Here is a 27672-nt window from a genome sequence, read left to right on the forward strand (position 1 = left end):
GAGAAGCAGCATACTAATGTTAGGTTGACTCTCCTAATTTCTTTGGCATCTAGAAAGTATTGAAATAATTTCTATGCATTTTGTTGAAAATGACAGTGACAATCTCTTCAGTATTGCTTCTTGCAATTTTATACATTATGCAAGGCAGTCTGTGTTATGGCCGGTGAAGCAACTGGTGATAAAGTCTCTTCTTCTGTGAGACCTTGAGTCTTCTTTTCCAAAAGAAAGTGTTTTTAAAAAAGTCTTTTTGGTAGAAGCTCGGGTCTAACCAAATGGTTAGGTCTGTGCATTTACAGAGAGTCTGTCAGCAGTTGCACTGATGTAGAGGCTGAGGCTCTCTTCACCAAAATTCTCTAGGCAGCAGTGAGGGCAAACTGCTGGTGGAAGAAAACCGGTGCTAAAAAATGCTTTTACATTTCCCCTTTTAGGGGTTATACTTAGTGGAAGGTAGTTCTGCAGAAGTAATTTCCAGAGGAGCAGTTCTTGGCTTTTCAAGGGCAGAGCCTTTGTGCCTGGAAGAGAATTCTGGGCTCGTGTCTGTGGGCACAGTCCTGCGTGTCCTGCTGGGGCTGAGCCTCTCAGTGTTTGTGGCTTTGGCAGCACAGATTGTGTTCTCAGCTCAGAGGAGACTTTCACACCACTGGAAGATGTTTGAAGCATGAGCCAGACTGTTGGAACTTGGCTGGCTGTTCAGAAAAGTGAGATTCCAGCACCTGAGCAAGTCAGCTTTTCCTTGGGAGCAGTGGCATTGCTGGCTGCCAAGTCCCAGCAGCACAGCTTTGGCTCAGCTCTGTGCCTGACCGGACTTGCAGGTCAGCAGTGCAGGGGCTGCTGGGGCACAGCCTGCGGAGGAGATGGCTGTCCCTCCTTGTCTCTTTCTTCTTGGCACCCTGGGGGCAGGATCTGCTCATTCCCAACCTGCTGGCTGCAGCCACAGAGAGCCATCACTTAGGTGCCTTCACATTAGTACCTTTTGTTACCTCTGTGTGGATGAGGAAGAAATGTTTCTTGGGCTTTCAGCTTTCTCCTCGTACATTAGCTAAAATTTGCATTGCTTGTCTGTGTTATCTCTTCTTTCTGACAACTGAAAGAAGTTGTCTTAAAGACATTAAATGCTCTCCATGCTTCCAGTTACTGAATTTGGATCAGGTGAGGAACGTACAGGTTCACTTCTGACTTTTGTTCCTGACAGTTAAAGCTCTTGGGGCATCCCATTGCTTTTCAGATGGGGATGGCTATGGTGAGCTGTTATAGATAATGCTTGCATTTAATAAACAGAAATTTTGCAAAGGAACTTACCAATTTACATGTTCCTAATGATTTATATCCTATTCTAATACCTTTTTAATTCTCATGTGGACCCCAAAACCTTTCCTATAATTTATGGCCAGTAGGTAGATCCCAGAACAAACTGAAAAACTGTTTACAGTCACCACAACTTCACTTTGGCAAGAGAAATGCTGATTTCCACAGCCCCTCTAGGGATTAGGTGGTACATTCTCCTGGCTCTCCATTCTTTTCCAAGCTGACATCTGACATTCATGTTAGGCACAGTGTGTTTTCCAACTCTGTTTTGGTTTTTGTTGTGTTTCTTTTCTGAGGCAGGTGAAGGGAGCATTTCATATGCTGGGAGGATTCCATGTCCGGTGTGGAAAGCTTGCACTCTCCAAATATACATCACCACCTGAGTGCATCAGGAGCAGAGGGACATGTCTCATCCCAATCCAGCCCAAGCAGGCAGCCTCGTGTCCCCTCTGCCAGCCCTGGGTTAATTGTGTCCATCAGACAGGCCAGCAGGGCTGCTCCTTGAAGCTTTATGTAACGTTGACACAGTGCTTAACTCTAGCACCTCCATTGCCTGCTTGGACAAGCACTGACCATTCAGACAGGCACTGGCCATTCAGAAATATTTATTTATTGAGGACTGCCCCAGTGTTCCTCTTTTTGGGAAACTATTTGCCAGCCTTCACCAGCAGAGGGGATTTGCAGAGGATGCTCAGTGCAGGAGTTGTAGGTAATCCCCTGTAGTTGACACACCTTTCTGTGTGTACTGTGTGGTTTTTTCCTTGGAAACCTGATCAAAGCATTACTTTAGGGATGCAGTTCAAGGAAGAGAGGCAATTGGGGAAGCCATTGTGTTATCCCTTCTCCCTAAAAAAACTTGTGCAGCATGGGGGGCAGGAGGGCTGTATTGAGGTGCTGACAGACACTGATGGGAGTTTGTTTTACTCTGGCTCTGTTGGGTCCTGCATTTCATGTGTGACAACTTAGAGTTGATAAAAATGTCCCCGGCAATTATCCCTAATGTTGGCAGGACACTGCTGCCAAATAAAGCTGAAAATATAAACTATAATGTAAGCATTATTGGTTTGTATTTGTTCAGAAGGAGTCATAAGCAGGGAGAAGTGAACAGTTGACTGCTGTTATGGGATGAACTAAAAGCAGTCATGCTGTTGAACCAACAGTAGCTCAAATCCTGCATGGGGTGAACTAGAGCAGAGTAAGTTGTAAGCAGATTCACCATTGCATGAATGTGCTTTGGCATAATTCAGTTATTTTGATCTTTCTGTTTCTAATTTATTGTCATTTTGCTTTCTTACAGGCAGGCAGAAGTCCTGAAGGCTGACATGACAGGTAATTGCCTTTATTATACAGTTTATATAGCTTATTAATAATATTTGATTCCTGGTTTTGCTTTCCTTTTGTGTTCCTTTTGCTTATTGTTCCTAAGAATTTTCTGGAAAGTGTGTGACCTTATGTTAAAGGCTTGTCCTCTGTATATCAATAAATAATTAGTATTTTAACAATTGTGCCCCTTTGGCCTGTACCTAATACATATTTTTGAAGTTGACTTTGGATGTTCTAAACATTTGGAAATAAAGGTCATGTCTCTACTTCTCTCTGAGACACCTGCCCAGACCAGCACAGGAGCTGCTGTACTTGGGATTAGCCAGGATTTGGGTGATTTTAAGGAACCTGGTTCAGGAAATGCTGATCTGAGCACTACCACGTGTTGTGAAAGTGCAGCCCTAGATGCAGTGAAGTGCTATGAGCTGTGACTCAAGCTATATATATTAATGGGAAATGGAAATGGTTTATATTAATGAATCAGGCCTGCAGTAAAATTAGCTGCTCTTGTGAACCTTTGCTCAGCTGTGCTTGCCACTTGGGTGTAGTGAAAGTAGCAGGCTGGTGTAAGTCCCCATAGGACTGTTAAAACCACCTGGATCCGCTTTACCCAACAGGAGTGGCTCCACCATCTGTATCAGGATGGTTTCCCTAGGGTGAGGCCCATCCCTTGTGCTCCTGCAGTCCCAGCCCAGGTGGTTGTGGAAGCCATGGGAAATTGGACTCTGTAACTCAATAGCAGGGAGCAGTGTTTGCACTCACCCTCTGGGATGGGGAGCAGATAGCTACTGAAGAGTTAGGAAATGGCAAGCACACAGCAGTACTTGCCCACAGTGTTCTTGAAACACCAACAGTGTGTGTCCATGCACTGTCCTATTAGCATCCCTCCATGGATTTATTGTCTGTTAATTATTTTTTTGGCTACACTGGAAATTTTTCTAAATTCATCCAGTGGCAAGAAATTCTGCTGTTTGATAACTTATGGAGAACCACATCCTCCTACCTGTTTGTTTTTTTTTAAACTTGCCAGCTGCTAACTTTGTTCACATCTAGTTCTGGAGTTGTAGGAGACTTATCAGTTAAGCAGTGAGCCCTCAACCCCTCTGTAGTTCTTGTATTTCACTCTTCTGAGGAAACTGATAAAAAGAGGTGTTTGGTGGTGTGTATCTGACACTGAGCTCTATTCTTTCATTTGGTAAATTAGTGAAAAATCAGATTAACTCCATAAATTTGTGTGACTTTGGTTTTGTTTTTTTTTTTTCTTTCTTGTTGCTCAGATTCAAAGCTGGGTCCAGCAGAAGTCTGGACATCCAGACAGGCTCTACAGGACTTATATCAAAAAATGCTAGTTACTGATTTGGAATATGCTTTAGATAAAAAAGTGGAGCAGGACCTGTAAGTACCTCACTGAATTTGTTTATATGTATGTGATCTGGGCTGGGGAGCAGGAAACCCTGAGACTTCCAGAACAGCAGTTGAATTCTATGGAATGGTTGTCTTATTTCCTTTAAAATGAGAGCTGTGCTGTGGGTGAAACATGAGAATGCATTGCAGAGCTGATAAAGAACATTCAGTAGGTTAGTGCTTTACCTCTGGCAATTCAGAGGCAGCCATGTCATGCAGGACTGGGTTTTGGAGAGCCAGGTGGAGGCAGAGAGGCTAAGGAGCACCAGTCTCCGCTGCTCTCAGGGAAGGGCTGAAGTCTGCATTTTCCTCAAAGGAGGAAATTTGCCTGATGTAATCACCTGGAGCTTTGAGCAAGGTCTAACAGGAGCTGCTGAGGACCAGTGTTTTAAGCCCTGTGAAGGAGAGCTGGGCAGTGGGAGGAATAATCAGGGTTGCTCATGGGGTTAATTAATGGGTTGCAGATGACACCTTAGAAATTGGGGTAAGATCCAGCTGGGTTTTCTCCATGCCCTGAATCCATTCCCTGTTATTTAAGGTGCAGACATGGGTTGTATTAAGTTTAGTTAACAGAAGCATGTGGTTCTTTCAGCATTGAGGGAAACCAGGTGAGTAGGCTGGCTGGGTTCTCCTCTCCAGGCTTCCAGTTACTGAATGATTTTTAACCCTGAATGATTTATGTACCCCACATCTTGTTTTAGGGAGGGACTTCTCTGCTACCTAAAATAGAACAATTGCAAGCAAATATTAATGATGCTAGCATTAACCATATACATATATACACGTGTATGTTAGAGATATATATATATATGGATTCCATATTTAACATTTCTTCTCATCTGAATGTTGCCTGAATTTGAATATTCTTCATGTCTGATGCTATGTAATTAAACAGTTCTTTCCTGTTATTTATGCCATCTGCATAAGACACTTCCAAAGTAAAAAGATAAATGCTTCTTTTATTTTCAGTTGGAATCATGCCTTTAAAAATCAGATCACAACACTCCAGGGTCAGGCGAAAAACAGAGCAAATCCGAATCGGAGTGAAGTTCAGGCGAACCTTTCTCTGTTTTTAGAGGCAGCTAGTGGCTTCTACACACAGGTGAGTTGCACAAAGTGGAGGATGGGTGAAGGGTCAGTTTTAGGTGGGTAAAATCTGTTCTTTGCCCTTAGCTTAGGAAACTGCTGCTGTATTGGATTGAGCAGTGCACCTTGCAAACCGTGGTGCTCTCAGCGGCAGAAGTCTGCAGAGCTTCTGATGGGCTTTCTTTTGATCAGTCTTGAGCTGAAACTTCTGTGCATCTGGTAGTTGTTTTGGTGCAATTCAGGTTCCTTTCTAATAGAATCTGCTTTAACACCTAAACCCCACTGTTTTGGGTAACGCCAAGGTCCATTACTTACTGTGCTCTGTGCCTGCTCAGAGCGATCATAAAGCAGCAGAAGAGGTTAGTATGTTGCTTCTTTGCACTGTCTCTTGCCTTCTTGCTGTGCATCTGTTGCCTTCTTCTACTACCACCTGTGTGAATCCTCTATTAGAAGGTCTAGCCTTCACTGGCTCTCCAGTCCCTCTTAAAGCCATTTACTCTATCTCTGCAGTGACCTATGGTGAGGAATTCTGTCTTTTAATTGTAATGTCTTAGAGAAATGATGACACAAAAACCTCAAGCCCAGCAGCTGAGTTAGTTGATGTACTCTTAGTACTTTTTTCCTGCTGCTCCTCTAAAAATTCCCATTTGGCTTCTCATTCCTATGTATGTGTTTGAGGGCCATTGCCTTCATTCCTTTTCATTCGCTGTATAGTGAAGGATAAGCAAGAATAATCAGTTTGTTCTTGGATTAAGTTACTCAGGAACAGAAATATGTGCAGAAAATGCAGATGCACAGGATGTGTGTGATGGCCTAATGTTTTGTTTTTTGCCTCTTCCTTGTGACTCCTAACACCAGCAATGAGCATTGAGGTGTAAATCTTTATTTTTGACAACAATTAGAGCAGTTGACTTCTAGAAACTTTTCTTCCCCTAAAGCAAAACTGTATTGAGTGCTCTTGGGCCAAGAATCTTTTGCAATGTTTTCAGTTAATTGCCAAAGGAGTGCGATTCCTATTAATATACTTATTTCTTACTGACATATTTTTGCCTATGTTCTTTCCTATGTTAGAGTTCATTAGATTTAAATTATGAAGAATAAGAGTCAGTGTATGATAATGGCCTTAGTAAAGATGGTCAAGTTGCCTTTTTTTCCTTTTTTCCCCTCATTTGATGTCTGCTTAAACAACATTGTGGTTGCTGAATCCTCTCTCAGTGTTCAGAGTAAACTTTGTCGTGGCTAATTTACACTGTCTTCAGCTTACAGCACTCACAGCTGGTCATTTGTACTGTATCATTTCCTAGTTGGATTCCAGACACCTGCAGTGCCAACCCCAGAGTATCCTTGTGGCTACCCTTTTTTCCCCTTCAGCGCTGTTTTTTTGTAAAGCTGCTTGTTGGAGGTAGCCAGTTTCACAGGCTGTCATGGTTGCCAAGGGTGTTCTACCTCTACACAGTTTGTCTTGCAAAAGCCTTGTTCTTTCCTGCAGTGGATCAGGGAATTTTACTCTTTCTGAGTTTGACACTACAGACTGGGTCATCTTTCTCTGTTTGCTGAGATGTTAATTACATTTTCAGTCTAAAGCCTTGGCTCAGCCAAGGTACCTGTTCTCCAGCTGTGAGGGTTCCCCAAGTGACATCTTTAAACAAGAGCATGAATTTTCTTAATTTGGCGTCTTTGAAGATGTCAAGATGCTCTCTTTTATCCAGCTTTAATCTGTGAGATTTCTCTTGTTTGGGGATTTTTTGTTTACTGTATAAAGACAGAGGCAAAGGGGTGTGAGGTGTAACACAAACCTCTTTCTGCAGCAAGCAAAAGCATCATGTCGCATCTTGACAGAGTATGTGTCTCTGTCAGCCATGGACTTTCTTTGTGCCTTTATCTGGAAGTGCAGCCCTCCTGCAGGTCTGTTTTATTTGGACACTGAGCATGTTCCCAGCTGGGAGAAAGTCTGTCACTTTTTACCTGCATTTTTTACCCTAGTAATCAGTCCAACAAACACCCTTCACTCTCTGATTGCCAGTACTTTGCAGAGTATTTGCTGGAATCTGTTAGGAAAAACTTCAAAAGCACTAGTTAGAATGGCAGAGTTGAGGCTTTCTTTCAGTCAGCTTTTGAAATATTTGATCAAGTAGCTGATGCCTTGTTCCTTGAAAGAGTCTCAGTGTTGGTTTAGTGCAAATATTTGCTGACACCTCAGCCCCTGAACTGTTAATATTGCCTTATGTTGCTTATCAGCTTGGTTATGTTCCAGCTTCTTTCAAAAGTTAAAGCTGCTTTGGAGGGTGAGGGATGTTCCTTTCTATTATTTTCAGAGAACACTGTCACTTCTTGAAGGTATAAAACCCACTGTGTTTGTCTTGAATGTCGTACTGAAAAAAACAAACCAAAAAGACAAAGCAAAACCATAAAACCCAACAATATCTGTATACCTCCCATAGACAATAAATCCTTGGTGATTTAAATATCATGAGGATTGAGTTGCTTTCTGGTTTGGGATGCAGAGCTTTTTCTTACTGGGCAGATGACCACAGTGGACACAATGGAACTCAATGAATTCCATATGGAGAATGTATTTTCAAGTCTCACTTTTAGTAACTTGAACTTGTTCGCCTTCAATATGGTTTGGCTCGTCAGTGGTGAGCACACGCCTCTGCGTGGCGCTCTGTTAGTTTTGTGACTTGTTTTGATGCCTTTCCAATGGCTGTCTGGAGCTGCCACTGACCCAGCCCATTTTTGCAGTTACTCCAGGAATTGTGCACAGTTTTTAATGTAGACCTGCCGTGCCGTGTGAAGTCTTCCCAGCTGGGGATCATTAGCAATAAACAGACGCACACCAGCGCCATCGTGAAGCCGCAGTCCAGCTCCTGCTCCTACATCTGCCAGCACTGCCTTGTCCACCTGGGAGATATTGGTGAGTTTCAGAAGGAAAGGGCTGGGATGTGGAGTTCTGTCTGTGTTCAGCTTCTAGAGAGGGATCTGCATGTACCAGGGTAACTGCTGGGGCAAGTGTGCTCCACTTCAGTAGCTAGTTGCTGATTGTGCCTGTGGTGATTGCAGCAGGGGGAAAGACCTGGAAAGAAACTCTGTTCAGACTTATCTAGTGTGTGTTACACATTAACACATGGAGACAGTTAATCACTGGCTTGCTAGTGATCTGCTAGAGTCTGTCTCCTAGCATTTAATCATGTTCTAGCTGGCAGGCACAGGGAAGTGCTGAAACTGGTAACTATTACAAAAGCTCATTGCAGCAGGCTAGCACACTTCTCCATTCCAGAACACTAATATCTTATGTACAAGGGAACCAGTTAGAAATCTCCCTTAAATGGGGTTTCTTCTTTACATTAAGTTTAACAGGTTTATTTCTTTCTTGATTTGAGTAAAACTTTGTGTTGTAGAAAGTTCTCTTTTCACAGGAATCTGCAATTGCTTTTTGAACAGCCTATAAATGGATCTAGTTGGTGGTCGTGCAAAGAGGGGTGAAAAATTTTTAGTTCTCTGTATGTGGTGTTCTTGACACTTGTCTGTAAGACAGTCTTAGGTCTGAGGCAAAACAGTCACCTCAGAATTAAATGTGTCAAATCTTGGTGCTGTTTGGTGTAATTGCACATTCTTCTGATGCTTATTTCTGAAGTACTAGTGAAATGCTCTTCAGGTAAGTTGCATTTTATGAAAGTAACTACAGGGGACTGGAGTTTTGTGCCTCAACTTGGGTTTTTTTCCTGTTTCCTTAGCTCGCTATAGGAATCAGACCAGCCAGGCAGAATCTTACTATAGACATGCAGCTCAGCTTGTCCCTTCTAATGGTGAGTCTGGGATACCTTTCCAGTTCATAATTCCAAAGGAAGATTTGGGATATTGTTTTCTTCTGTGGCAGTTGAAAACCTGGGCTTTTATATAAATATCCCTCTCCAAATTCTCCACACAACCATACAACAAAGCCTCACATGTCAGTAAATCATTTAGATAATGGTTGTTTGCATGATCTGTGTTGCTTCCTTTTGTGCAGGTTTAGAAACAAGGGAAATAATACACAGCTTTACTCCAAGGTGTCACTACTGCTATACTCTTACATTCATACATTATAATGTGCAATTAATGAAATCTTGCTTTACACCAGCATTGGTTTTTATTTTTCTTTTATTGTTTATTCCCATGCCAATTTATAGTTTCTGATGGGAGTTAATGAGTTCTTTGAGTCAGTGAGCTAGCTTTTTAGCTATTGTCTTCCAGTGGCCCAAAATGTAGGGATGGTGATAGAAAGTTACTTTTGAGCTGCTGAAACCAGTAATTCAATTTTTTAGCCAGTTGCATTCTAACTGAACAAAAAACCCCTCAACTCCCTGAAACAAACAAGCAAAAAAAATCAGATACCCCCATACCCAATCCTTCTCCATCCAAAGTAAAAAAAAAAAAAGGCAACAAACCAGACAAACAAACAGAAACCCACAACCAAAAACAAACAAAAAAGACCAAACCCCCCAAAAACCCAAAACAAACAACAAAAGCAACCCAAGCAAACAAAATAAACAAACAAAACCCACAAAAAACCCCAAACAGCTGATGCACCACAAATTTAGAAGCTTTTCCACTGAAGTGGTATGGAGCTGAGGCTGGGGTGGAAGGGTCAGCAAATGCATCTAAGCCTTGTCTGTTGAAGACAGAGGACTTTATGCTCCCTTTCCAAGTGACCACGTGTACTCTGAAATCTAGCATGTTTCCCCCCAGGACAACTTGTTGGACAGCTTGTCTTTTTCTCCCTTAGGTCAGCCTTATAATCAGTTGGCTATTCTAGCTTCCTCCAAAGGAGACCACTTGACCACAATTTTCTACTACTGCAGAAGCATTGCTGTGAAGTTTCCTTTCCCAGCTGCCTCCACTAACCTACAAAAAGCACTTTCTAAAGCACTGGAAAGGTGAGACTAAGTAAATTATTGCCACTCAGGTAAGTTGGAAGATATTTCTTTTGAAAGTACCTGCCTTGCTAGAAGTTATTTGTATTTGGCAGTGGAAACAGGAATCCCTCAGCCCTTGTTCATTCAGAGCGTCTTCAGAGGTGCATGGAACAAAGAATAGTTTGTGATGCTCCTGACTGGGATTAGTGAATGCAGGAAATAAGCATCTTGTGCCAACACAAAAAGTATCTTTGCAGGACATTCCTCCCTCATTTTTGAGTAATTCTGTGGTGTTATGTGCAGCTGTGTGTAATTCCAAAGACTGAGTCAGGTATTTCTGTTCTAAATGCAGTCGTGATGAGGTGAAGACTCGATGGAGCGTGTCTGACTTCATCAAGGCATTTATTAAATTTCATGGCCATGTGTACCTGAGTAAGAGCTTGGAGAAGCTGAGCCCTCTTCGAGAAAAGCTGGAAGAACAGTTCAAGGTTAGTTCTAACAACATATTAATTAGTATATTGAGGAGAATATTTTTAGCAGCTGAGTTCAGAAATTACAGTCCAGTAATCATTCTTTCACATGATAAAATGCAGGTTCAAGTAGCTAGTTAAGAAGATTTGCATTGCAGCTAGCATTGGATAGTTCTGGTAACTTCTGCCAAGTTTAGGGATTTTCCCCATTTGACACACGGTCCATTGTTGGTGGAGATACAGGAGAAATCAGTGATCTCTGTTGATTCTGTGCTCTTTAACCTGGATAATTCTTGGATATCTGTGAAAAGGACTTGATTAATATGTGAAGTCTTGGCTTGGTGGCCTTAGGAATTTAGAGAGCTTCATGTTTTGGGTATTTATCATTCACTCTCAGTGGTTATTAAGGCTGCTTTTAATCTGCCTTGGAAAACTTGCTTGCTTCTCCTGTTAACAGTTTGCCCTTGAAAAGTGTCCCATACAACCTTACTTTGTGCAGAGTAGAACTATGCTGAACACGTTTTCCATGGAAATTCCAGGAGTCCCATTGGTTACAGACCCAGCTCATTATTATGTTGGACAGTACAGACAAGATCAAAACAAAAGAATTTTGTAAGGTATTTATGCAAAGTAGTATAGTTTCAGGGAGGACATAGTGTTAACTGGTAAATACCTCTTGGACACTGCTCTGCTTCAGATTCCTAATTTGTGGAAAAGCATCAGGGAGGATGAATATGTTCAGCAGAGCAGTAGATGCTTTTCAAAAATAGGAAATGAGAATGTGGTCTGAGCAATATAAAAAATCACAAATATTCTTTACAGTCCTTTTATACTTTTTTGTCTTGAATTGTGCTGCTACAGTTAGGTTCACAATGTCTTTAAAATAAATTCAAAAATCCACAAAACTTCCTATGAATTGGCTGCTCCAACCCTGGCAGTTTGTGTTGTTTCAAAATAAAATACTTCTGTCTCTCTTTCCATGTGTGATGCTGGCTGTTGAAAAAGTACTGCTTTTCCACAGTGCTTATCAATAATTATGATCATTGCTCAGGCATGTGGAGCAGTCTTCATTTTCTGGACTGATCCTGAGTGTTAAAACAGCTAATTGAGCCCTGCTTTGTTGTTCAGATTGCCTTTTTTGTTTATATTATGCAACAGAAGGTAATTTATCAGAGAGCAACTCTTCTGGCTTCACCGAGTTGAATGTGGATGTGAAGTTGGCTGTATGGTAGTGAATCAGTTGAACTTTGTGGCTCATTTTAACTCTGAGGAGTGCAGTTGCAGGGTTGAGAGCATTCAGCCAGGCCCTGGCAGCTCTGCCAGTCTCAGTTGTCCGCTGTACAGTGCTTGTGCTTCATGCCCTAAATGAGAGTCAAGGGTGAATGTGGAGCTTAAACCTTCTCCTGATGCTTACACTAGTTAATCCACCTGATTCCCTGATTGTTCTGTCTGAAGATGCGTTGGCTGAGATTTAGGATAGCTCCTTTTTTCACCCAAAAAGCCTTGAAGTCTCTTCTCCTGTCCTGAGAAAGGTGTCTTTTGTAGCAGAGTTACTGAAAAACATTTCTAAATAGCTGTCTCTATTTTAGTCCACTGAGGCATTTCATGACCCATGAAGTCAGGTGTGGAATTAGTCTTTAATGCATAACCATGCAGAAGTTAAATTTTCCTGGGGTGTTTTTTAGTGTCACCTTCTCCATGCTGGTTCTTTGAAAGGCAGACAAACCCAGTGAATCTACGGGCCTTTGCAGTTCTGTCTGTGCACATTCCAAGTTGCACTTGCTCTGGAAGAGAACACTTTGCAAGGGGATGTTGATTTGTAGTGTGTCTGAGCTGGTGTATAAGCAAAAACCTTTTGCTTAGCAGTGGTGTCCTACTTGGAAGCCCAGTGCTGTGCTGGGAGGATGACCTGAAAATAAAATCCAGGATGAATGTTGTATAAGAGCAGAAACATTAGTCAAGCAGTGAGGGAGCACCTACCAGTCCTTTCAAGCATGTGTTTTGCCATCTAAAAATACGTGCACTCCGTGTCTTTGTTGCAGAGGTTGTTGTTCCAGAAGGCCTTCAACTCTCAGCAGTTAGTCCATATTACTGTGATTAACCTGTTCCAACTGCACCACCTGAGAGACTTCAGCAACGAAACAGAGCAGCACAGCTACAGCCAGGATGAGCAGCTCTGCTGGACACAGCTCCTGGCTCTCTTCAGTAAGTGTGGGAGCTAATTGGTTTTTGTAGTTCTCTTGATTTTAATGTGGAATCCATTAGTAATTTCCTGTCAGGATCTAGTTTAATGGCTGGCTGAGGTAAGTGCTGAGAATAGACACTAGGGAGAAGGTTGTGAGAGATGATGGTCACACAGGATCATTTGTCAGCAGTGCTGACTAACACTGGATTTCTGTCCGGACTTACTCTGTTTGAAGCTTTACAGAACTCTGCATCATTTTCCTGGTTCTGAAAGAGCATTTTAACTTGGGTGCAAAACTGGATCCAGCTTGGCGGTGAGTAGTACCCCTCTTGGGGGCTGCTCCCCAGTTGGCTGCATACAGTTGGAGTTGCTTTGAATGGAACTGGTTCTGATTCAACAGGGCTGAATTTGAAGTTGAGTCAACCAGGACCTCAGCTACTTCTTTGCCTTTGGTAATATCAATCAGGAGATAAGTGAGAGTGCAGAGCATTTTAGACTCTAGCCACATAATGCTGATTTGCTTAACCTGTTTGAGCCTGTTGTCAGCTTGGCCTTGTTTGTCAACACCTGAATTTCTGAATAGCTGGATTTCTCCAAATTCCAGCCTGGAGGTGATTCAGAAGGCACCATGGTCACATGGGTGTGGGTCCTCTTTCTCAGCTTCTGTGCTCTGAGGGGTCTGGGCTGGGTGCCTGCCTGCAGAGCTCCAGTGCATTTGTGTGCCTGCTGGTTGAAGTGAATAAAGTGGAGGTAGGTAGTTGAGTTGATAATTTCTGATAAATAGGTGAGTGACTGTTTTTGCAGTGGACTTGACTCAGCTGACTTTTTTAACTTACCAAAATGACTTGCCATGACAGTTGAAGAGATATAAACATCAGGATTCTGCTCCGTAGTAGAAAACTATTAAAAAGCCCTGTTCTGTGATCTGTTGATGGATTGTTTAAGATGAGGTAGCTGGTCTGCCTTGTTCTAAAGAACTAACTCTTAGAATAGGGGTTTGTGGGGTGGATATGTTTGATTGAGTTATTTGGTCAACTTTGAAGTGTCATTCCCACATAATGTTTTTTTTTTCTTTTGCTTTTTCCTCTTACTCTGTTTCTAGTGTCATTTCTTGGAGTTCTGTGCAAGTGTCCTTTACAAAATGACTACCAGGAGGACTCTGGGGCTGCATATCCTCTTCCAGCTGTGAAGGTTTCAATGGACTGGCTGAAACTTAGGCCCAGTGTTTTCCAGGAGGCAGTGGTTGATGAAAGACGGTAGTGAGTGTTAATCTTTCTCTTGTTACATTTTGTTGCATGAAGGTCCTAATTACTATTGACTCACAAATTAGTCATGGGACAAGTGATCATACAACTCATCATCAAAATGATAGAAAGTGTATGTGCTAAAAAGTTCATAAAATAACACATGAGATTTGTTGGTTACATTTGTTGGTTACATCTTTTAATTGTCTTTAAGTTTGCTGTAAATTTTTTACATTCTGGGGGGGGAATCTATTTTAAAATGTCCAGTTTGAGCATAACTACTTGAGTGTTCCTGTAGTCTTATCTAGTATAATGATTTCTCAGATTACTGAGGGAAGTGGCAGGAGAATACTTGCCTTAGTTTTGTGCACTAAACCATCACTTGGGCAGTGCTGTAATGTAGTCACCCAGGAGTTAAATTCAGTTTAGTAGAGGGGCTCTTTAAATGTCAATACAGGCATAACCGTTCTGGACTGTTGTTCTGATTTTTCACTTTTGCCACTAATCTCATAAATTAAGGCTTAAATTGCTCAAAACTCACAATTTTTTAATAGTCTGTTAACTTTTCATGAATGTTGTGATTCAGTAAAGTGTTTCTGTAAGGTGATTCTGTAAGGTGCTACTTATGCAGCTGGATGAGTATTGTTCCTAAGAAGGGCTCTCCAAGGAAAGTGGTGTGATGCTTGGGGAGCAGGGGTGCCTATAACTTTGGTTTGTTAAATAAGAAACAAAAAGCCCTGTGGAGTTTTGGGAGCTTAAACCACAGAGTTCCTTAAGGCAAGGTAAAGGAAAAAAGAGTTCAGATGTGGTTTTGAGATGGTGATAACTATTGTCATTCATACATCCTGAAGGAAGACCTATGCCTGTATTTTAATAGGCAAGATACCTACTTGATATCAAGTAGTCTCTTCAGAGAGAACATGCAGGTAGTAATTCATGGAGTAAATGGCTTTAAGCTGAAAGAGAGTAGATTTAGATTGGTTAGAAAGAAATCCTTCCCTGTGAGGGCAGTGAGGCCCTGGCCCAGCTTGCTCAGAGAAGCTGTGGCTGTCCCATCCCTAGAAGTGTCCAAAGCCAGACTGGATGGGGCTTGGAGCAACCTTGGGGTGGTGGAAGGTGTCCTTGCCCATGGCACAGGGTGGGTCGTCCCTTCCAGCCCAAACCATTCTGGGATTCTCTGAAGGAACTAATTTTCTGGACAACATATTATTGACTTTACTTGCCTTGAAGATATCTGGAGTGTTTTCTCCTTCTTTTGTTCCTTGTCAGTCATGGGAAGGAGCTGTTGCTCAGTGTAGTGTAGAGAATCATCATGAAGATCATGCTGTTTATGCCTGCAGCCATGCAGGAGAGCAGCTGAGGGTGTACAGTGCTCTTGGGGACACAGTGCATTTTCCTGGCTGGATGATGGCTGAAAGCCTTGCTGAGGAGGACACAATTCATTTCTCCTATACTGAGCACAGTGGGCATCCTGAAATAGTTTTCTGTTGTTTCTGTGGTGCCCATTAGTAAAGCAGAAGGATTTTTGGGCTTTTGAGTGGGAGCTTCTAGCAAACAGTCTGGCGGTAGCAGTTAAATGTTAACACAATGATCAGTGTGATTTTAAAATTGTTTGCTCCAGGGCCTTTGGGAAGAATTTCCAGTCATTGCTTGTCACTGGTATTGTGAGGGCAAGTCAGGGGACTGCAAGTTCACCTCTAGTTTAATGGTCTTGCTTGGTGCAGCCCTTACTTAGAGTCTCTTCCCTTGGTGGTAAATGCTCCAGCATTACAGTACAGTGTTCTTGTTCACGGAGCAGAAGTACTTCTGCACAGCTGTGACTTGATAAATTCTTCTGCTGCCTGAACTGATTAATTGACTATGCCTTGAGAGCCATCAGCTTGGGACTGCAAGGCAAGAATTGCAGACAGGTGCTTGCAACACTTGCTCACACTCTAGGTTTATCTGGTTAAATTCACAAAAGGCTCTCTGGCCTGCTAGATAATGAACACTGTGCTGTGAGAGCCTGGCTTCCTTGGGAACTTTAGGTTGGCTTTTTAGTAATAGTAATTCTTTCAAGAAAGTGGTCTTTTCATTGACACTTTTCAAGAAACTTTTCTTGAGAATCAGAGGATTAATGTAAACTGTGATGGTAACAGCATTCAGTGTTTTTTTGGTAAAGCAAACACGTCCCATGTTATGCAGTTTTCACTCAGGGTTTGCCTGTTTTCTAATTTTTAGCATATGGCCCTGGCTGATCTCTCTTCTAAATAGTTTCCAGCCTCATGAAGAAGATCTATCCAGTAATAATGGTAAGGACACCTACAGTCTGTGCTGTAAAGAATTGTGAAAAACAATGTTTTTCCTGCTGATGTGGGGAGTTACAGTTGAAGAGAAAATAAGGAGCGAATAAGCAATAAGTTCCTGTGTTCAATGGTTTCGTGCTTTCCTTATGCTCTTTACTGTCTATCTGCCAGCAACCCCGCTTCCAGAAGAATTTGAGTTGCAAGGATTCCTGGCTCTGAGGCCCTCATTCAGGTGGGTGAACCTCTTTACTTACCAGATGAGAATTACATGTGTAAATCAGACATCTCTTAACAGCCAGTTTTGAATAATATCTGGTGAAAGTTCAGGGCTTTTAATAGAGCAATGCTGGCACATATTTCTAGAAAAATAGATTATTACAGCGGGTAATTTTGTAATTAATATTCCCTCTTCTGCTTCAATACTAGGAACTTGGATTTTTCCAAAGGCCATCAGGCAATTACAGGGGATAAAGAAGGGCAGCAACGTCGGATACGGCAGCAGCGCCTGATCTTCACAGGCAAATGGATTGCTGATAACCAGCCAAGGTAATTGCAAGTACTTTGAATTTCCCATGCTGCTGGAAGCTGAGGTGACACAGGAGACAGTGTGGAGTGTTATTCTTCTCTCTGTTCAACACAGCAGTTAGTTGTAATGTGAGCACAAAATGCTGACAGCACTAATATGTTCAGTGGGTCAGCATGCTATTCCTTCACAGACTGATTATGATAAGTAATGTAGTGTGTGTACTTGCTTTTTAATTCCTTGTTGTCTTTTTCAGGTTGATTCAATGTGAAAACGAGGTAGGAAAGCTCTTGTTTGTGACAGAAATCCCGGAGCTCTTACTGGAGGACCCTAGTGAAGCCAAAGAGAGTCTCACCTTGCAGGAGACATCCATGGTCGAGCCACTGTGTGCTGATGGGAGCCCTGGACTCAAATCAGTGCTGTCCTCTGGCAGAAGCCTGAGCAACAGCTGTGATGCAGGAGAAAAACCCATGGTCACCTTCAAAGAGAATATCAAGCCCCGGGAGATGAACAGAGAGCAAGGGCGCATCTACCCCCCAAAGGACATAGCAAGGGAGAGACGGGACTTTAGCAAGGGAATAGTAGCAAATAAGAATGATGGGAAGAAGGATAACAATAAAAGGAAGAATGAGACCAAGAAATGCGGCTTGGATAAGATGCAGGAAGCAGGAAAGCAGAATGTGGCAGTTCAGGTAAGCCTTTAGCTCAGAGGCATACTGTGCTGAGACAGTGCCATGTTGTGTCAGGGCAGTCTCTGCTTGTGTGGAGTATGGTAGAGGTGAGGTCTTGCTGTGGGCGCTGCAGCTACTGCTCAATAGTATAAAATATTTCTACCTCAAAGACCAGGTGATGGTGATCTTAACATCTCTTTACTTTTCCTTGATGCTATCTTAAAAGGAGAGAGAGGGTGAAAAATAGTGCAATGAGAGGTGCTATAACTGTCCTAAAAACCAGATTTCTACCTATTCCACAAATTATTTAAGCCACCAAGGCAGTTCACGTGGCCAGGTCGTAGTGATGGTGATGCCATTCTGGGGTCTCTTGTCAAGGAACTGGGTACTCTGCATTTTCACTTCAGTTGACTGGTGCACATTCAACAAACTGAACACAAAAAGCAGCAAATTGTATATATGTGGAGTAAGATCCTCTGTAGTGTGGGTGCACCCAAGTTTCTGTCAAAGTAAAGAAAGCCACTGTGCTCTTAAATCATTAATCTGTGCTCAGGCACTTGGTCAAAATGGTTTGGTTTTGGCTGCTCTTTTACCAGTTATATTTTTTAGGGGCATGGTTTTTTATCTATTTATTTGAGCATTAAATATGAAATATATCAAGTAAACAGTGAATTTGCTGTTCTGCCTTCCACTGAGTCATAGTAAATGAGGGGTAGAGAGTGTCAGGGCTGATCTTATCTGTACCTGGACAATTTGGCTGTATTTCAGGTAATTTCCTGATGATGACTGGAACCATTCAATGGTAGTGATGGGTGTAAGCCCATTACTGCTGCCCAGGACAGGTCTGCAGAATAACTCTCCTTCCTCTTTGCAGCTGCTCCAAAGGCCTGTGCAATTGAGGTCTTTTCCCCAGGCTAGACAAACATCTCTTTCAGTTTTTCCAGCTTGTGTTGTTTAGGAGCCCTGGATTATTCTCCCTGTTTTCCTCCTGATGATTTGCTGTTAAACATCCTGGTTATGAAATGGAATGTCTGAACTGGCAGCATTATCCAGTTGGTTTTGCAGGGGAGCCATACCTCAGGGTACAAAGGATTTCTGTAAAGGCTACAGAAACCAAGGGGCAATCATTTGTGAGTCATGGAACATGATTCTGGTGTTTGAAAACCAACATAGGTGGGTTAGAATAGCAAGTTTATTATTTATTTGTCAGATGGATCTGGAATGTCATTGCAGGTCTGAGCATAACTCCCAGTTTTGGTCTTTGTGCCCCTGTTTTGCAAAATAAGGACTTCAGGTGGATAAAAACCTGCCAGATCTGAGGATTATGTGTAGCTTTCTGGGTAGGGACAATAGCTTATGTATCAGAAATTTGCTTGATTTAGTCTTAAGATACAACAAACCCAGCTGTAGCAGAATCTGCTCTAATGTTGTCTGTTATTGTTTGTCTCTTCTTGAATAGAAATTAATTTTGGCTTTTTAGCTCCATCGGCTGTATTTAGGGCAACAAGTCCAGTGAAATGCCTTTTGTTTCATATAATTTGGTGGGCTTACTTATCCAGACCTGCTCCAGAGTAGAGGGAGGGCTTGCTTCCCCCCACACTGAGAATCCAGGATAGGTTTCATACCAGTTGATGGACTGTTTGTGTTCTGCTTTGGCACTCCTGACGATTTCATGCTTTATTTCCTACATAGTTCATTGCCTTCAAAAGCTTAAATGCTGTAGTTCCTACTTTGCAAAAATGTGAGGAATGTGGTACAGAGGTGATCAGTCCTGCTTTGCAGATACATGGGAAACTTGCATGCTCAGGCAGGGTGTGATCTGGGTTGAATCTCTACTCTCTAGGGAAGATCATGTTAGGAGCCAAGGAAGCTCAGTGCAGACTAACTCAAAGTGTAGCACACTCTTAAGAGGTCCCTGTGATAAAATGGTGCCTCTCTCAAGCACTATGTAGGAACACTTAGGGGTGTTGTGGGGGTGAATATTTGGTAGCATTGACACTTCTGAGGTGATATCAAATAGAAGCAAGGAAGGAACTGAAATTTGTCTTGATTAATTAATTTTAGTAACATATGTTTTTATAAAGTTAACTGTAAGTCATGCAGGGGGCCTTTTGGAAGCCATCCTCTGGAAATGTTTTATAGCATACTTGAGTTTTTGATGGATAGAACTTGAGTTTTAAAATGCCATGGCAGGAAGATTGTCTTTGATTTCTCCAGCATTTCCATAAAAGAATGCATAGTGCCTGATATGGGTTATAAAAATATTTGGCTTTTTATGGAGGGAAAAGGGACAGCTCAGTGTAAGTTAAATATGCTGAACGTGATGGAGGGTGAAGAGGTGCAGCAGGAGCAAGGGCCTGCATTGTTCATGGTGCTTAGCATCAGCCAGAACCTTGAGGTGGAGTTCCCTGCAGACTTTTTCTAGTGGGAAATGAAAAATCCACCCAAATCTCCCAATTTTACAAATGCAGAAAGAACCCTACACTCCCATAATTTCTAAATGGGGAAACTCAATTTGAAAAAGAACTTAAGAAAGGATATTAATTCATCTATCCCTTTACTACTGTAATTTGGCAGAAAACAACTGTCCTGTAACTCCTTTCAACTCAGCAGCACTAAATGTCTAAATAAACCCCACACAGTTATGGTGTGGGGGTTATTGTTGTTGTTTGGTTTGAATTTTTTTAATTTGATCCTGATACAACCCTTTCTTTCACTCACCTTTGAGGCTTGGTGTCAGGTCTGCTCCTGGGCCCTTTCTGTATTGCCCGGGTTCCTTGCTTGCTGTCTTTTTCCTGCCTGCTCCATCTTGCATTCCAGGCAGTTCTGCCGAGCTGAACAGAAAGGGAAAGTAGTCTTCCCCTCTGTCTTCCTCCCCAGGAAGACCCAGACCGCGGGAGACTCAGAATAAGGTAAACATTACATTCCATTCTTCTCTCTGCCTTTAACTGGTGCAGCTCTTTTTACATAACACCCCACAGTTACACAGTAAACTGAATGAGGTGAAGCACTTCTGCTGTTTGTCTTGTATGCTCTGGGTCAAAAGAATTCCATAGTGTGGAGTTTGTGCATATACATCACTGTATGGATTAGGCTGAGAGAACTCCCCAGGAAGAGTGTGGCAGTGTTTGTTTTTCAAGGTGCAGCAGGTAAGTAGCATAACTTGGTTGAAGCAGTGCCCTAGGAGAAGCATAGTAGCATCTGCACTTTTTGCTTTTAAACACTGCAGGTGAGCAGCCTGGTAAGTTCCTTGGATGGTGTGAGTTACTATGTCTGCTTCTCACTCTCATTGCTAGAGAAGGAGCCTCTTGCATCTTCTGAGTAAAAATCTTTGAGGTGAGAAGTGCCTGAGGACATGCAGGGTAATCTGCCTGAGGTCAGTGAGGAGGGCTCTGTGTTCCAAAGGTCTCTCATTTACTTAGGGGGAAAAAAAAATGCTCAGACAATTTGAGAGTTTAATTTTTGGCTTGAGACATGTTATGGTTAATGTGGAAATTTAGGACAAGTGATTTAATTTCTTTGTACTTTCTTTTGCATCAGGTGAAATCCCAGACGGAGATGAGGAAGACTCCGGTATCTGAAGCCAGGAAAACACCTGTAACTCAGACTCCAAGCCAGGCCAGCAGTTCCCAGTTCATCCCTATTCATCACCCAGGAGCCTTCCCTCCCCTTCCTAGCCGGCCAGGTAATTTGCATCATTATTTTGAAGTGTCATTTATTGTTGACTGAAGAAAATCCTGTAATAGTGGTTAGTACAGCTTCTGGAAGGTCATGTTAATGACCATGAATTTTCCTGTTGAACATCTTATCAAATGGTAAAAAGGGGCATAGCAGAACTGAAACAAGATAAGTAACATTCCTTATGCTTTGAAATCGAGGTTTGTCATGAAATCTGCCACCTCCTTCTGGTTTAGTGGGTGTGAGATCAAGGAACTTCACGCTAGGCTCTTCCTGTAGTTAGTCTGAACATGACAAAGCTTTCTGCTAGCACTGCTTCTGAAGCATTCCCTGTGCTTCAGACTCCATTGCAAAAGATCAATCACACTGCTTGCTTTAAAACTCAGTAGTGGTGCTCATGTTTGAAACTGTAATTTGTGTGGTCTTACTTGTTGCTGCGCTGTGTTCCATTTTGCTGTGGAGTCTGCCTGTCATACCTTGCCATCCATGTTTGCTCAGGAAATGACTGGAAGCTGTGTCTTCCCTGCATGTGTTATATGGAGCTTCTCAATATAAGACAGATGGGCATCTTCCCTGTCCCAAGTCAGCATAAAATCTGACCTGGGAGACACAGAATTAAAGCTTGCCTTCCAAACCTGGCTTTTCAGTGTGAACTGCAGGGAAGGAACTGATCTTACAGATATGAGGATTTGTTTGGTTACCATCTGTCTCTCTCTAAATTGATCCAGAGACTGGGGATCCTCTGAGAGCAGGCAGTACACTTACTGTATTGATTGCTTCTGTTTGTTCCTGCAGAAGTTTAGTCCCTGAAAATGTGTTTGAAGGGGAGGAAACTTTGGGGGTAAAGCATCAAAAACCTAAGAGCAATGAAGGGAAAAGGTAGTGGGGGTCAGAAAAAGCACAGAGATTGGGAGGCAGGGAATACAGGAATGTGGAAACATATGACCCTCAAATACTGCCATGCTGACTGCTCTCAGTCCCTGGAACGTTACAAGAAAACTCCAAAACAAACTTGGAGTTCTTGTGTGATTACAGCCATGCACGTGCCAAGGTGGGGAACAACACTGTAGTGCATGTGTGCAGACTGGTGCCTCCTTCCCTAAATGAACAGCATAGGAAGAGAACCCCCCACTAAAAGTTTTCTGCAGAGAGTTGTATGCTTTGTCAAATTGTGTAAAGGTGCATTTTTTTTTAATCTTTTCCAGGATTTCCTCCTCCAACCTATGTTGTCCCCCCTCCTGTGGCTTTCTCCATGAGCACGGGGTACACCTTCCCAGGTGGTGTTTCTGTCCCAGGAACCTTCCTCCAGCCCACAGCTCACTCGCCTGCAGGAAACCAGGTGCAAGGTGGGAAACAGTCCCACATTCCTTACAGCCAGCAACGGCCCTCTGGACCAGGGCCAATGACCCAGGGACCTCAGCAAACACCACCTCCTTCCCAGCAACCCCTCTCATCTTTACCAGCTCAGGCAACAGCACAGTCCGCAAGCCAGTTACAGGTCCAAGCTCTGGCCCAGCAGCAGCAGCAGCAGTCCCCCACGAAAGCTGTGCAGGGCCTGGGGAAGAGCCCACCACACCACTCTGGATTCCAGCAGGTAAACTTGGCCTGTGCTAGATGCCGGGCTTTATTTAAAAATAAGTGGCAATGTTCAAGACTTGTCTTCCTGGATTACCTTTCAAAATTGTCATTAAAGAATTTTTTGATTGTGAACTTCTGGGCAAATTTGGAAATGAGCTGAAGTTTAGTGGGTGCGAACATATGATCTGTAACTGAAAGGAAGGTATGTACTGGAAGGGAATGTCTGTTTTGTCATCTGTTTGCTCTGTGTTTCTGATACAGACATGGTATGGAGGTGGTATGTCTGTCTCAGGCCTTTCTAGTGTGAGTGATGAGGACTGAGTGTGAACCTCCACCTGCACTCACCTTTTGGCTAACTGGTGGCAGTGTCAGTTCCCTTACAGCTCTTAGTTCCTTTGCTCACCTTGTGCTGGAGAAAATCTCCCTTCTGGCAAATCTGGACCCAATGGTGAGACCCTGCATGTGTTCTGGGCAGCAAAATGCTGGCTCAGTACCTTACTAAAGGTTTAGTTTGTAGCCTTTTGGGTTAAAAGGTACTGGATAGAGTAAGGATTATACTTGGCTGTTGGTTTAAAGCTTGACTAGAGAGCATTGGATGCCTATGGAAATTGCTTTTGATGAATAACACAGACATTCCACAAACATTCTGATTAGCTATCACGCATGAGCCAGGCTGACAGCTTGGATGGAGATAAGCATTCAGGTAACATGGATTGTTCCTCCCTGCTGGTGAAATCCTGTGTCTCTGCCTCAGTATCCACAGACAGACACGTCGAAGCAGCTCTGGAACCCCCCTCAAGTCCAAGGCTCCCTGGGGAAGATCATGTCTGTAAAGCAGCCCTATTACCTGCAGGCCCAGGACCCTCTCAAACTCTTTGAACAGTCATTACAGCCTCCTGTGATGCAACAGCAACCTCTGGAGAAAAAAATGAAGCCTTTCCCAATGGAGCCATATAACCAGAACCCCTCAGAAGTCAAGGTGCCAGAATATTACTGGGACTCTTCCTATGGCATGACGGACAACAGGGTGATGACCCAGCAGTCGAGCATGGACCGCAGGGGGAAGCGGCAGGGAGTCTTCCGCTCCGAGCAGGATGCTGTCTCCAGGATGACCTTTGAGGTAAGACTCACGCTGCAAGTGGGGAAAAATAAAGCTCTGATGTTCCTGGCAACTCTTGGCATTTCCCTGTTTCAGGAATGCCCTGTGGTCCCAAGTAGGTCAATGTAAAGTTATTTAGAAGAGACCTGAGCATCAGTACCTGGGGTTCCAGCACAAAGTAATGAATTCCCCATTGTAGTAGGCTGCGTGTAGTATCTCTTGAAGATTTGGTTTCAAGTAGATGTACGTCTTGTTCACTATGGATGTGACATCCATCTCTGTGCTTTGTCTGCCAGGCTGAGAAACATAGTTTTGGGGAAGATTCTTGTCTGCAACTGGTGAAAACCATAAAAGCCACCCAAATAATTGCAGTTGAATTATTGCACTTTAGGTGAACTCCTAACACTGCTATAGTGAACTGAATGGCTGAGGCTGCAATAGGTTGAGCAGTCAACGATGGTAGTAGTGGTCTTGTCTTGGATTTTTTTGTTTGTTCTTCCTGAAAATCCCACCACACTGAGAGAGCTAAATGGCTTTCTTAGCTCCCAGTTGCAGTAAATGGAATACTTTACTTCTGTTGATGTAATCGTGCTTCATGTTGGTGTTTATAAACCCACCAATCTCTGTTATTTATTAACAGTCCTGGAATCATCTGTGAGTGCTTCTGGTGATGTTTATAAGGAAGCTTAAACAGAGGCCTTTTAAACCTTTGGTTGGGTGTGCCTCTGTAAATGCACTCAGAACATGGAGAAGGTCAGCTGATATCACTTGGCTTTTCCTTCCAAGAGAAAAGCCAGACAATGTACAGGAGTACAATGTACAGACAATGTACAGTACTACCCTGATGTCAGGTTGTGGTTTTTAGATGGAGACAGGGTCAAAGCCTTGTCTTCTTTCCTAAAAGGGAAACCTTGCCAAGGTGCCAGCACATTGTGCTGCAGAGAGAAGCTATGCCTGTGATGCTTGTGCTTTAAGCATCCCTCACAAAAGTAAAGATGTGCAGTCTGGCCAGCACTGAGCAGATTTACTGGCCCAGGGGGCTGGTCATAGCATTGGCATAGCAGCTATCACCAGTGGAAATAAGTCTCATGGGATTTAAACTCCACAAGCAGAGAAAAGAAGATGAAGAAACATAATTCTACTTGAAACCTAAATTACTCCCAGGTCAGCTGTAGAAGAATGATAAGGTTTTGTTTGTTGTCCTTGCACGTGGAAGCAGGTTCAGTGTGGCATGGATGCAAGGGGAAGCACTTGCTCTGCTGATTAAAGCTCCCTGCTGTCACTTGGATGCGTGGTCCTCTCCCCGTGCGCTTTTGGCTGTGTGGTTGTTTCTGCTCAGAGTTCTCAGTGTGTGCCTCAGCACCATTCTCACCTCGCCCTCTGCATGCTGCTTTCTGCCTTCCTCTTGCTGTTCTCTCTCCTGCTCTGGCTGTTCTTTCTGCCTTCTGTTGTCTCACTGTGCTCATTTCTGTCACTAGGACCCCAAGAGCTCCCCTCTGCTTCCTCCGGACCTGTTAAAGAGTCTGGCTGCCTTGGAGGAGGAGGAAGAGCTGATTTTCTCTAATCCTCCTGATCTTTACCCAGCTCTGCTGGGGCCTCTCGCCTCTCTTCCTGGACGAAGCCTCTTTGTATGTATTTGATGTAATACTGCTGCTTCTCACTCTTAACTGGCATCTCTTTCTTCTGTGAAATTATAAGAAATGTGAAATTCCTTTCTCTCCCCCATACCTCCTGTCTACTTTCCTGCCTCACCTTTGAGCTAGTTTTCCCAGGGGTGAAAACTACAGCTTTTGGGCTGAATCCAGGCCTGCTAATTTGTTCAGAAATCAGAGTAACTGTGGGGTTTTTGTAAGTACAGTCCACAGGAGAGGTGTTGAGCATCATGATACCTCATTTAATGCGCTTGCTCTTCTGTAATTGTATGGGCTTAGTAATAAAGAGTGGGAGTGAGGGGACACTGATAGGGCTGTGGGGAGTCATCAGAACCAGGTGTAGTGACAGGACAAGGGGGAATGGCTTCAAACTAACAGAGGATAGGTTTAGATGAGATTCTAGGAAGAAATTTTTCCCTGTGAGGCTGGGGAGAAGCTGTGGCTGCCCCATCCCTGGAAGTGTCCAAGGCCAGGTTAAATGGGGCTTGGAGCAGCCTGGGATAGTGGAAGGTGTCCCTGGGCAGTGGGGTGGAATGAGAGGAGTTTTAAGGTCCCTTCCAACCTAAGCCATTATGCAATTCTGTGATATGATTCTGTGATTATAATCTGCATATAAAAATTCCATAGAGGCAGGGGGATGCTGCCCTATTCAATGCAGAAGAGATTCTTAAAAAAGAATGATGGCTTTGGAAGAAAATAGCAATTAACTGGATAAGTATCCTGTAACTCTTATAGAAATACAGTCATTTTTGACAGAGGTTTTTTTTTATATTAAACATTTTTTTATATTAAAACCTCCCTAGTTCACTAGCTGAGGGGTCTCAGAGCTGTTGAATTTTTAAATTTCCTCTGAAAGTGCAGCATGCCTTTCTACTACGGCTACAAGCATGTTCATTAAATCACACTCATTCAGATTAGTAGCTGTAACAAAGAATTACTTTTGACCACTCCAAATCTCTGATTAAGTCTCTTCCTCAGTTATTTTACCTGCCATTCCAAGGAGTCAGTTGCAAAAGACACTAATTTCTATCTCATTAGATAACTTTGCTAAGAAACTAATAGCTGCTGCTTTAGCAGCTTCTTTTGAAGCTCCTGCTGTTGTGTCTGCTGCCAAATGGAAGGAAATCCTTCGCTGTGCAAGTCGTGTGGATATGCAGAGTGGGAATTTTGTCTGGCTTTTAAAATGTGCTTTCAAAGTAATGAGCTGTCACTTTGAAACTCTAACAAGCTAGGGGCTGCTTGCCAAGAAAATGAGTCTGTTTGTCTTAAGTTTGCAGGATGAAAGCAAAAATATTCCAGGTACTGTGGCTGTGTTTAAGACAGAAAGATGCTAGTTCTGTTTTTTGTGGTCTGAATAACAAATTTTAAAACATCTGACATACTGAGCTGGTGAGAGTGCAGGATGGGGTTTATTTGTAACAAGACTACAGCTTTTGTTTTGGTTCACACACACTTTTACTTATGTTTTTACTAATTTTATGGCTTGGTGATGCACATCCTAGATTTGAGATGTTCATTATCTACCAGCCAAGCTTGGTAATTTTTCTTTGGTTTCTGTCAGTGATAATTTAGCTATTTTTTCTCTGAATAGGCTCGTTTCAGAGACACTGTTTTTCACTCCATCATAGTAAGAACCAAACAGAAAGATAAGAAATATTACACTGGAAATAACAACTGTGTGAGAGGGAGGTGGCATAGGTGATGCAAAAAAAGGTCATGGTCTGTAATATCTTTACATGGAAGTAAAAAGTCCAGAGGAGTTTTGGCACCTTTCTTTTAAACATTTGGGTTGGATTTTTTTTTTCCTTCCTCTCTTCAAGTAATTTATAATGGAAATAAGAGAGTACTAAATGATGTTGGACTACTAAACCTAATTTGAAAAGCACTTAGCTGCTCTCGCTGTCTAAGAATGTCTCTACAGCAGGGATCTCAGAACTAAAAGAATATTCTGTCAGTAGCCACATACAAGAGTCTACAAGAGTCTAATCTTGTTTGAAAGAGTCCTCGTGTCACTGGGAGGGATCCTGTCTCACTTGTACAAGGTTTTACACAACCATAAGGTATTTTTGCCAGGAGTCTCCCCTTTAGATGTATCAGAGTATTAAACTTTGCATTTGAAAACCTGTTCTGGGTCTGAGACTCTCAGCTGTAATGTTTGTTGGTTTATTAATTACAGGTAGTAGGAAAACTACTGATTTTTTGCACTTGTTAGCTTGCCTCCCCTGTCCTCCAAGGTGCTGGATGTAAAATGCAAGACAAGTTGTAAATGTGACC

The 27672-nt window shown here is 42.7% G+C and overlaps 1 protein-coding gene across 3 annotated transcripts in view; it reads left to right on the forward strand.

The window, feature by feature from the left end:
- The window catches only part of SMG7 (SMG7 nonsense mediated mRNA decay factor), a 51196-nt gene that overhangs the window by 18375 nt on the left and 5149 nt on the right, over window positions 1-27672 (forward strand). Inside the window, exons 2-18 of one of the 3 annotated variants that reach the window (XM_050977341.1) lie at window positions 2603-2634; window positions 3906-4023; window positions 5002-5134; window positions 7861-8032; window positions 8853-8924; window positions 9884-10034; window positions 10366-10501; window positions 12526-12688; window positions 13771-13927; window positions 16133-16203; window positions 16369-16429; window positions 16624-16743; window positions 16977-17412; window positions 20932-21076; window positions 22275-22415; window positions 22533-22663; window positions 23402-23767. In XM_050977341.1, coding sequence (XP_050833298.1) covers window positions 2603-2634; window positions 3906-4023; window positions 5002-5134; window positions 7861-8032; window positions 8853-8924; window positions 9884-10034; window positions 10366-10501; window positions 12526-12688; window positions 13771-13927; window positions 16133-16203; window positions 16369-16429; window positions 16624-16743; window positions 16977-17412; window positions 20932-21076; window positions 22275-22415; window positions 22533-22663; window positions 23402-23767 — 2605 coding nt within the window. Of the gene's footprint in view, window positions 1-2602; window positions 2635-3905; window positions 4024-5001; window positions 5135-7860; window positions 8033-8852; window positions 8925-9883; window positions 10035-10365; window positions 10502-12525; window positions 12689-13770; window positions 13928-16132; window positions 16204-16368; window positions 16430-16623; window positions 16744-16976; window positions 17413-20931; window positions 21077-22274; window positions 22664-23401; window positions 23768-27672 lie in introns of all 3 variants that reach the window. The other 2 variants (XM_030226381.2, XM_050977340.1) reach the window with 2 other exon arrangements.

The sequence above is a fragment of the Serinus canaria genome, chromosome 8, assembly GCF_022539315.1.
Source record: "Serinus canaria isolate serCan28SL12 chromosome 8, serCan2020, whole genome shotgun sequence".
In the NCBI taxonomy this organism is placed as follows: domain Eukaryota; kingdom Metazoa; phylum Chordata; class Aves; order Passeriformes; family Fringillidae; genus Serinus; species Serinus canaria.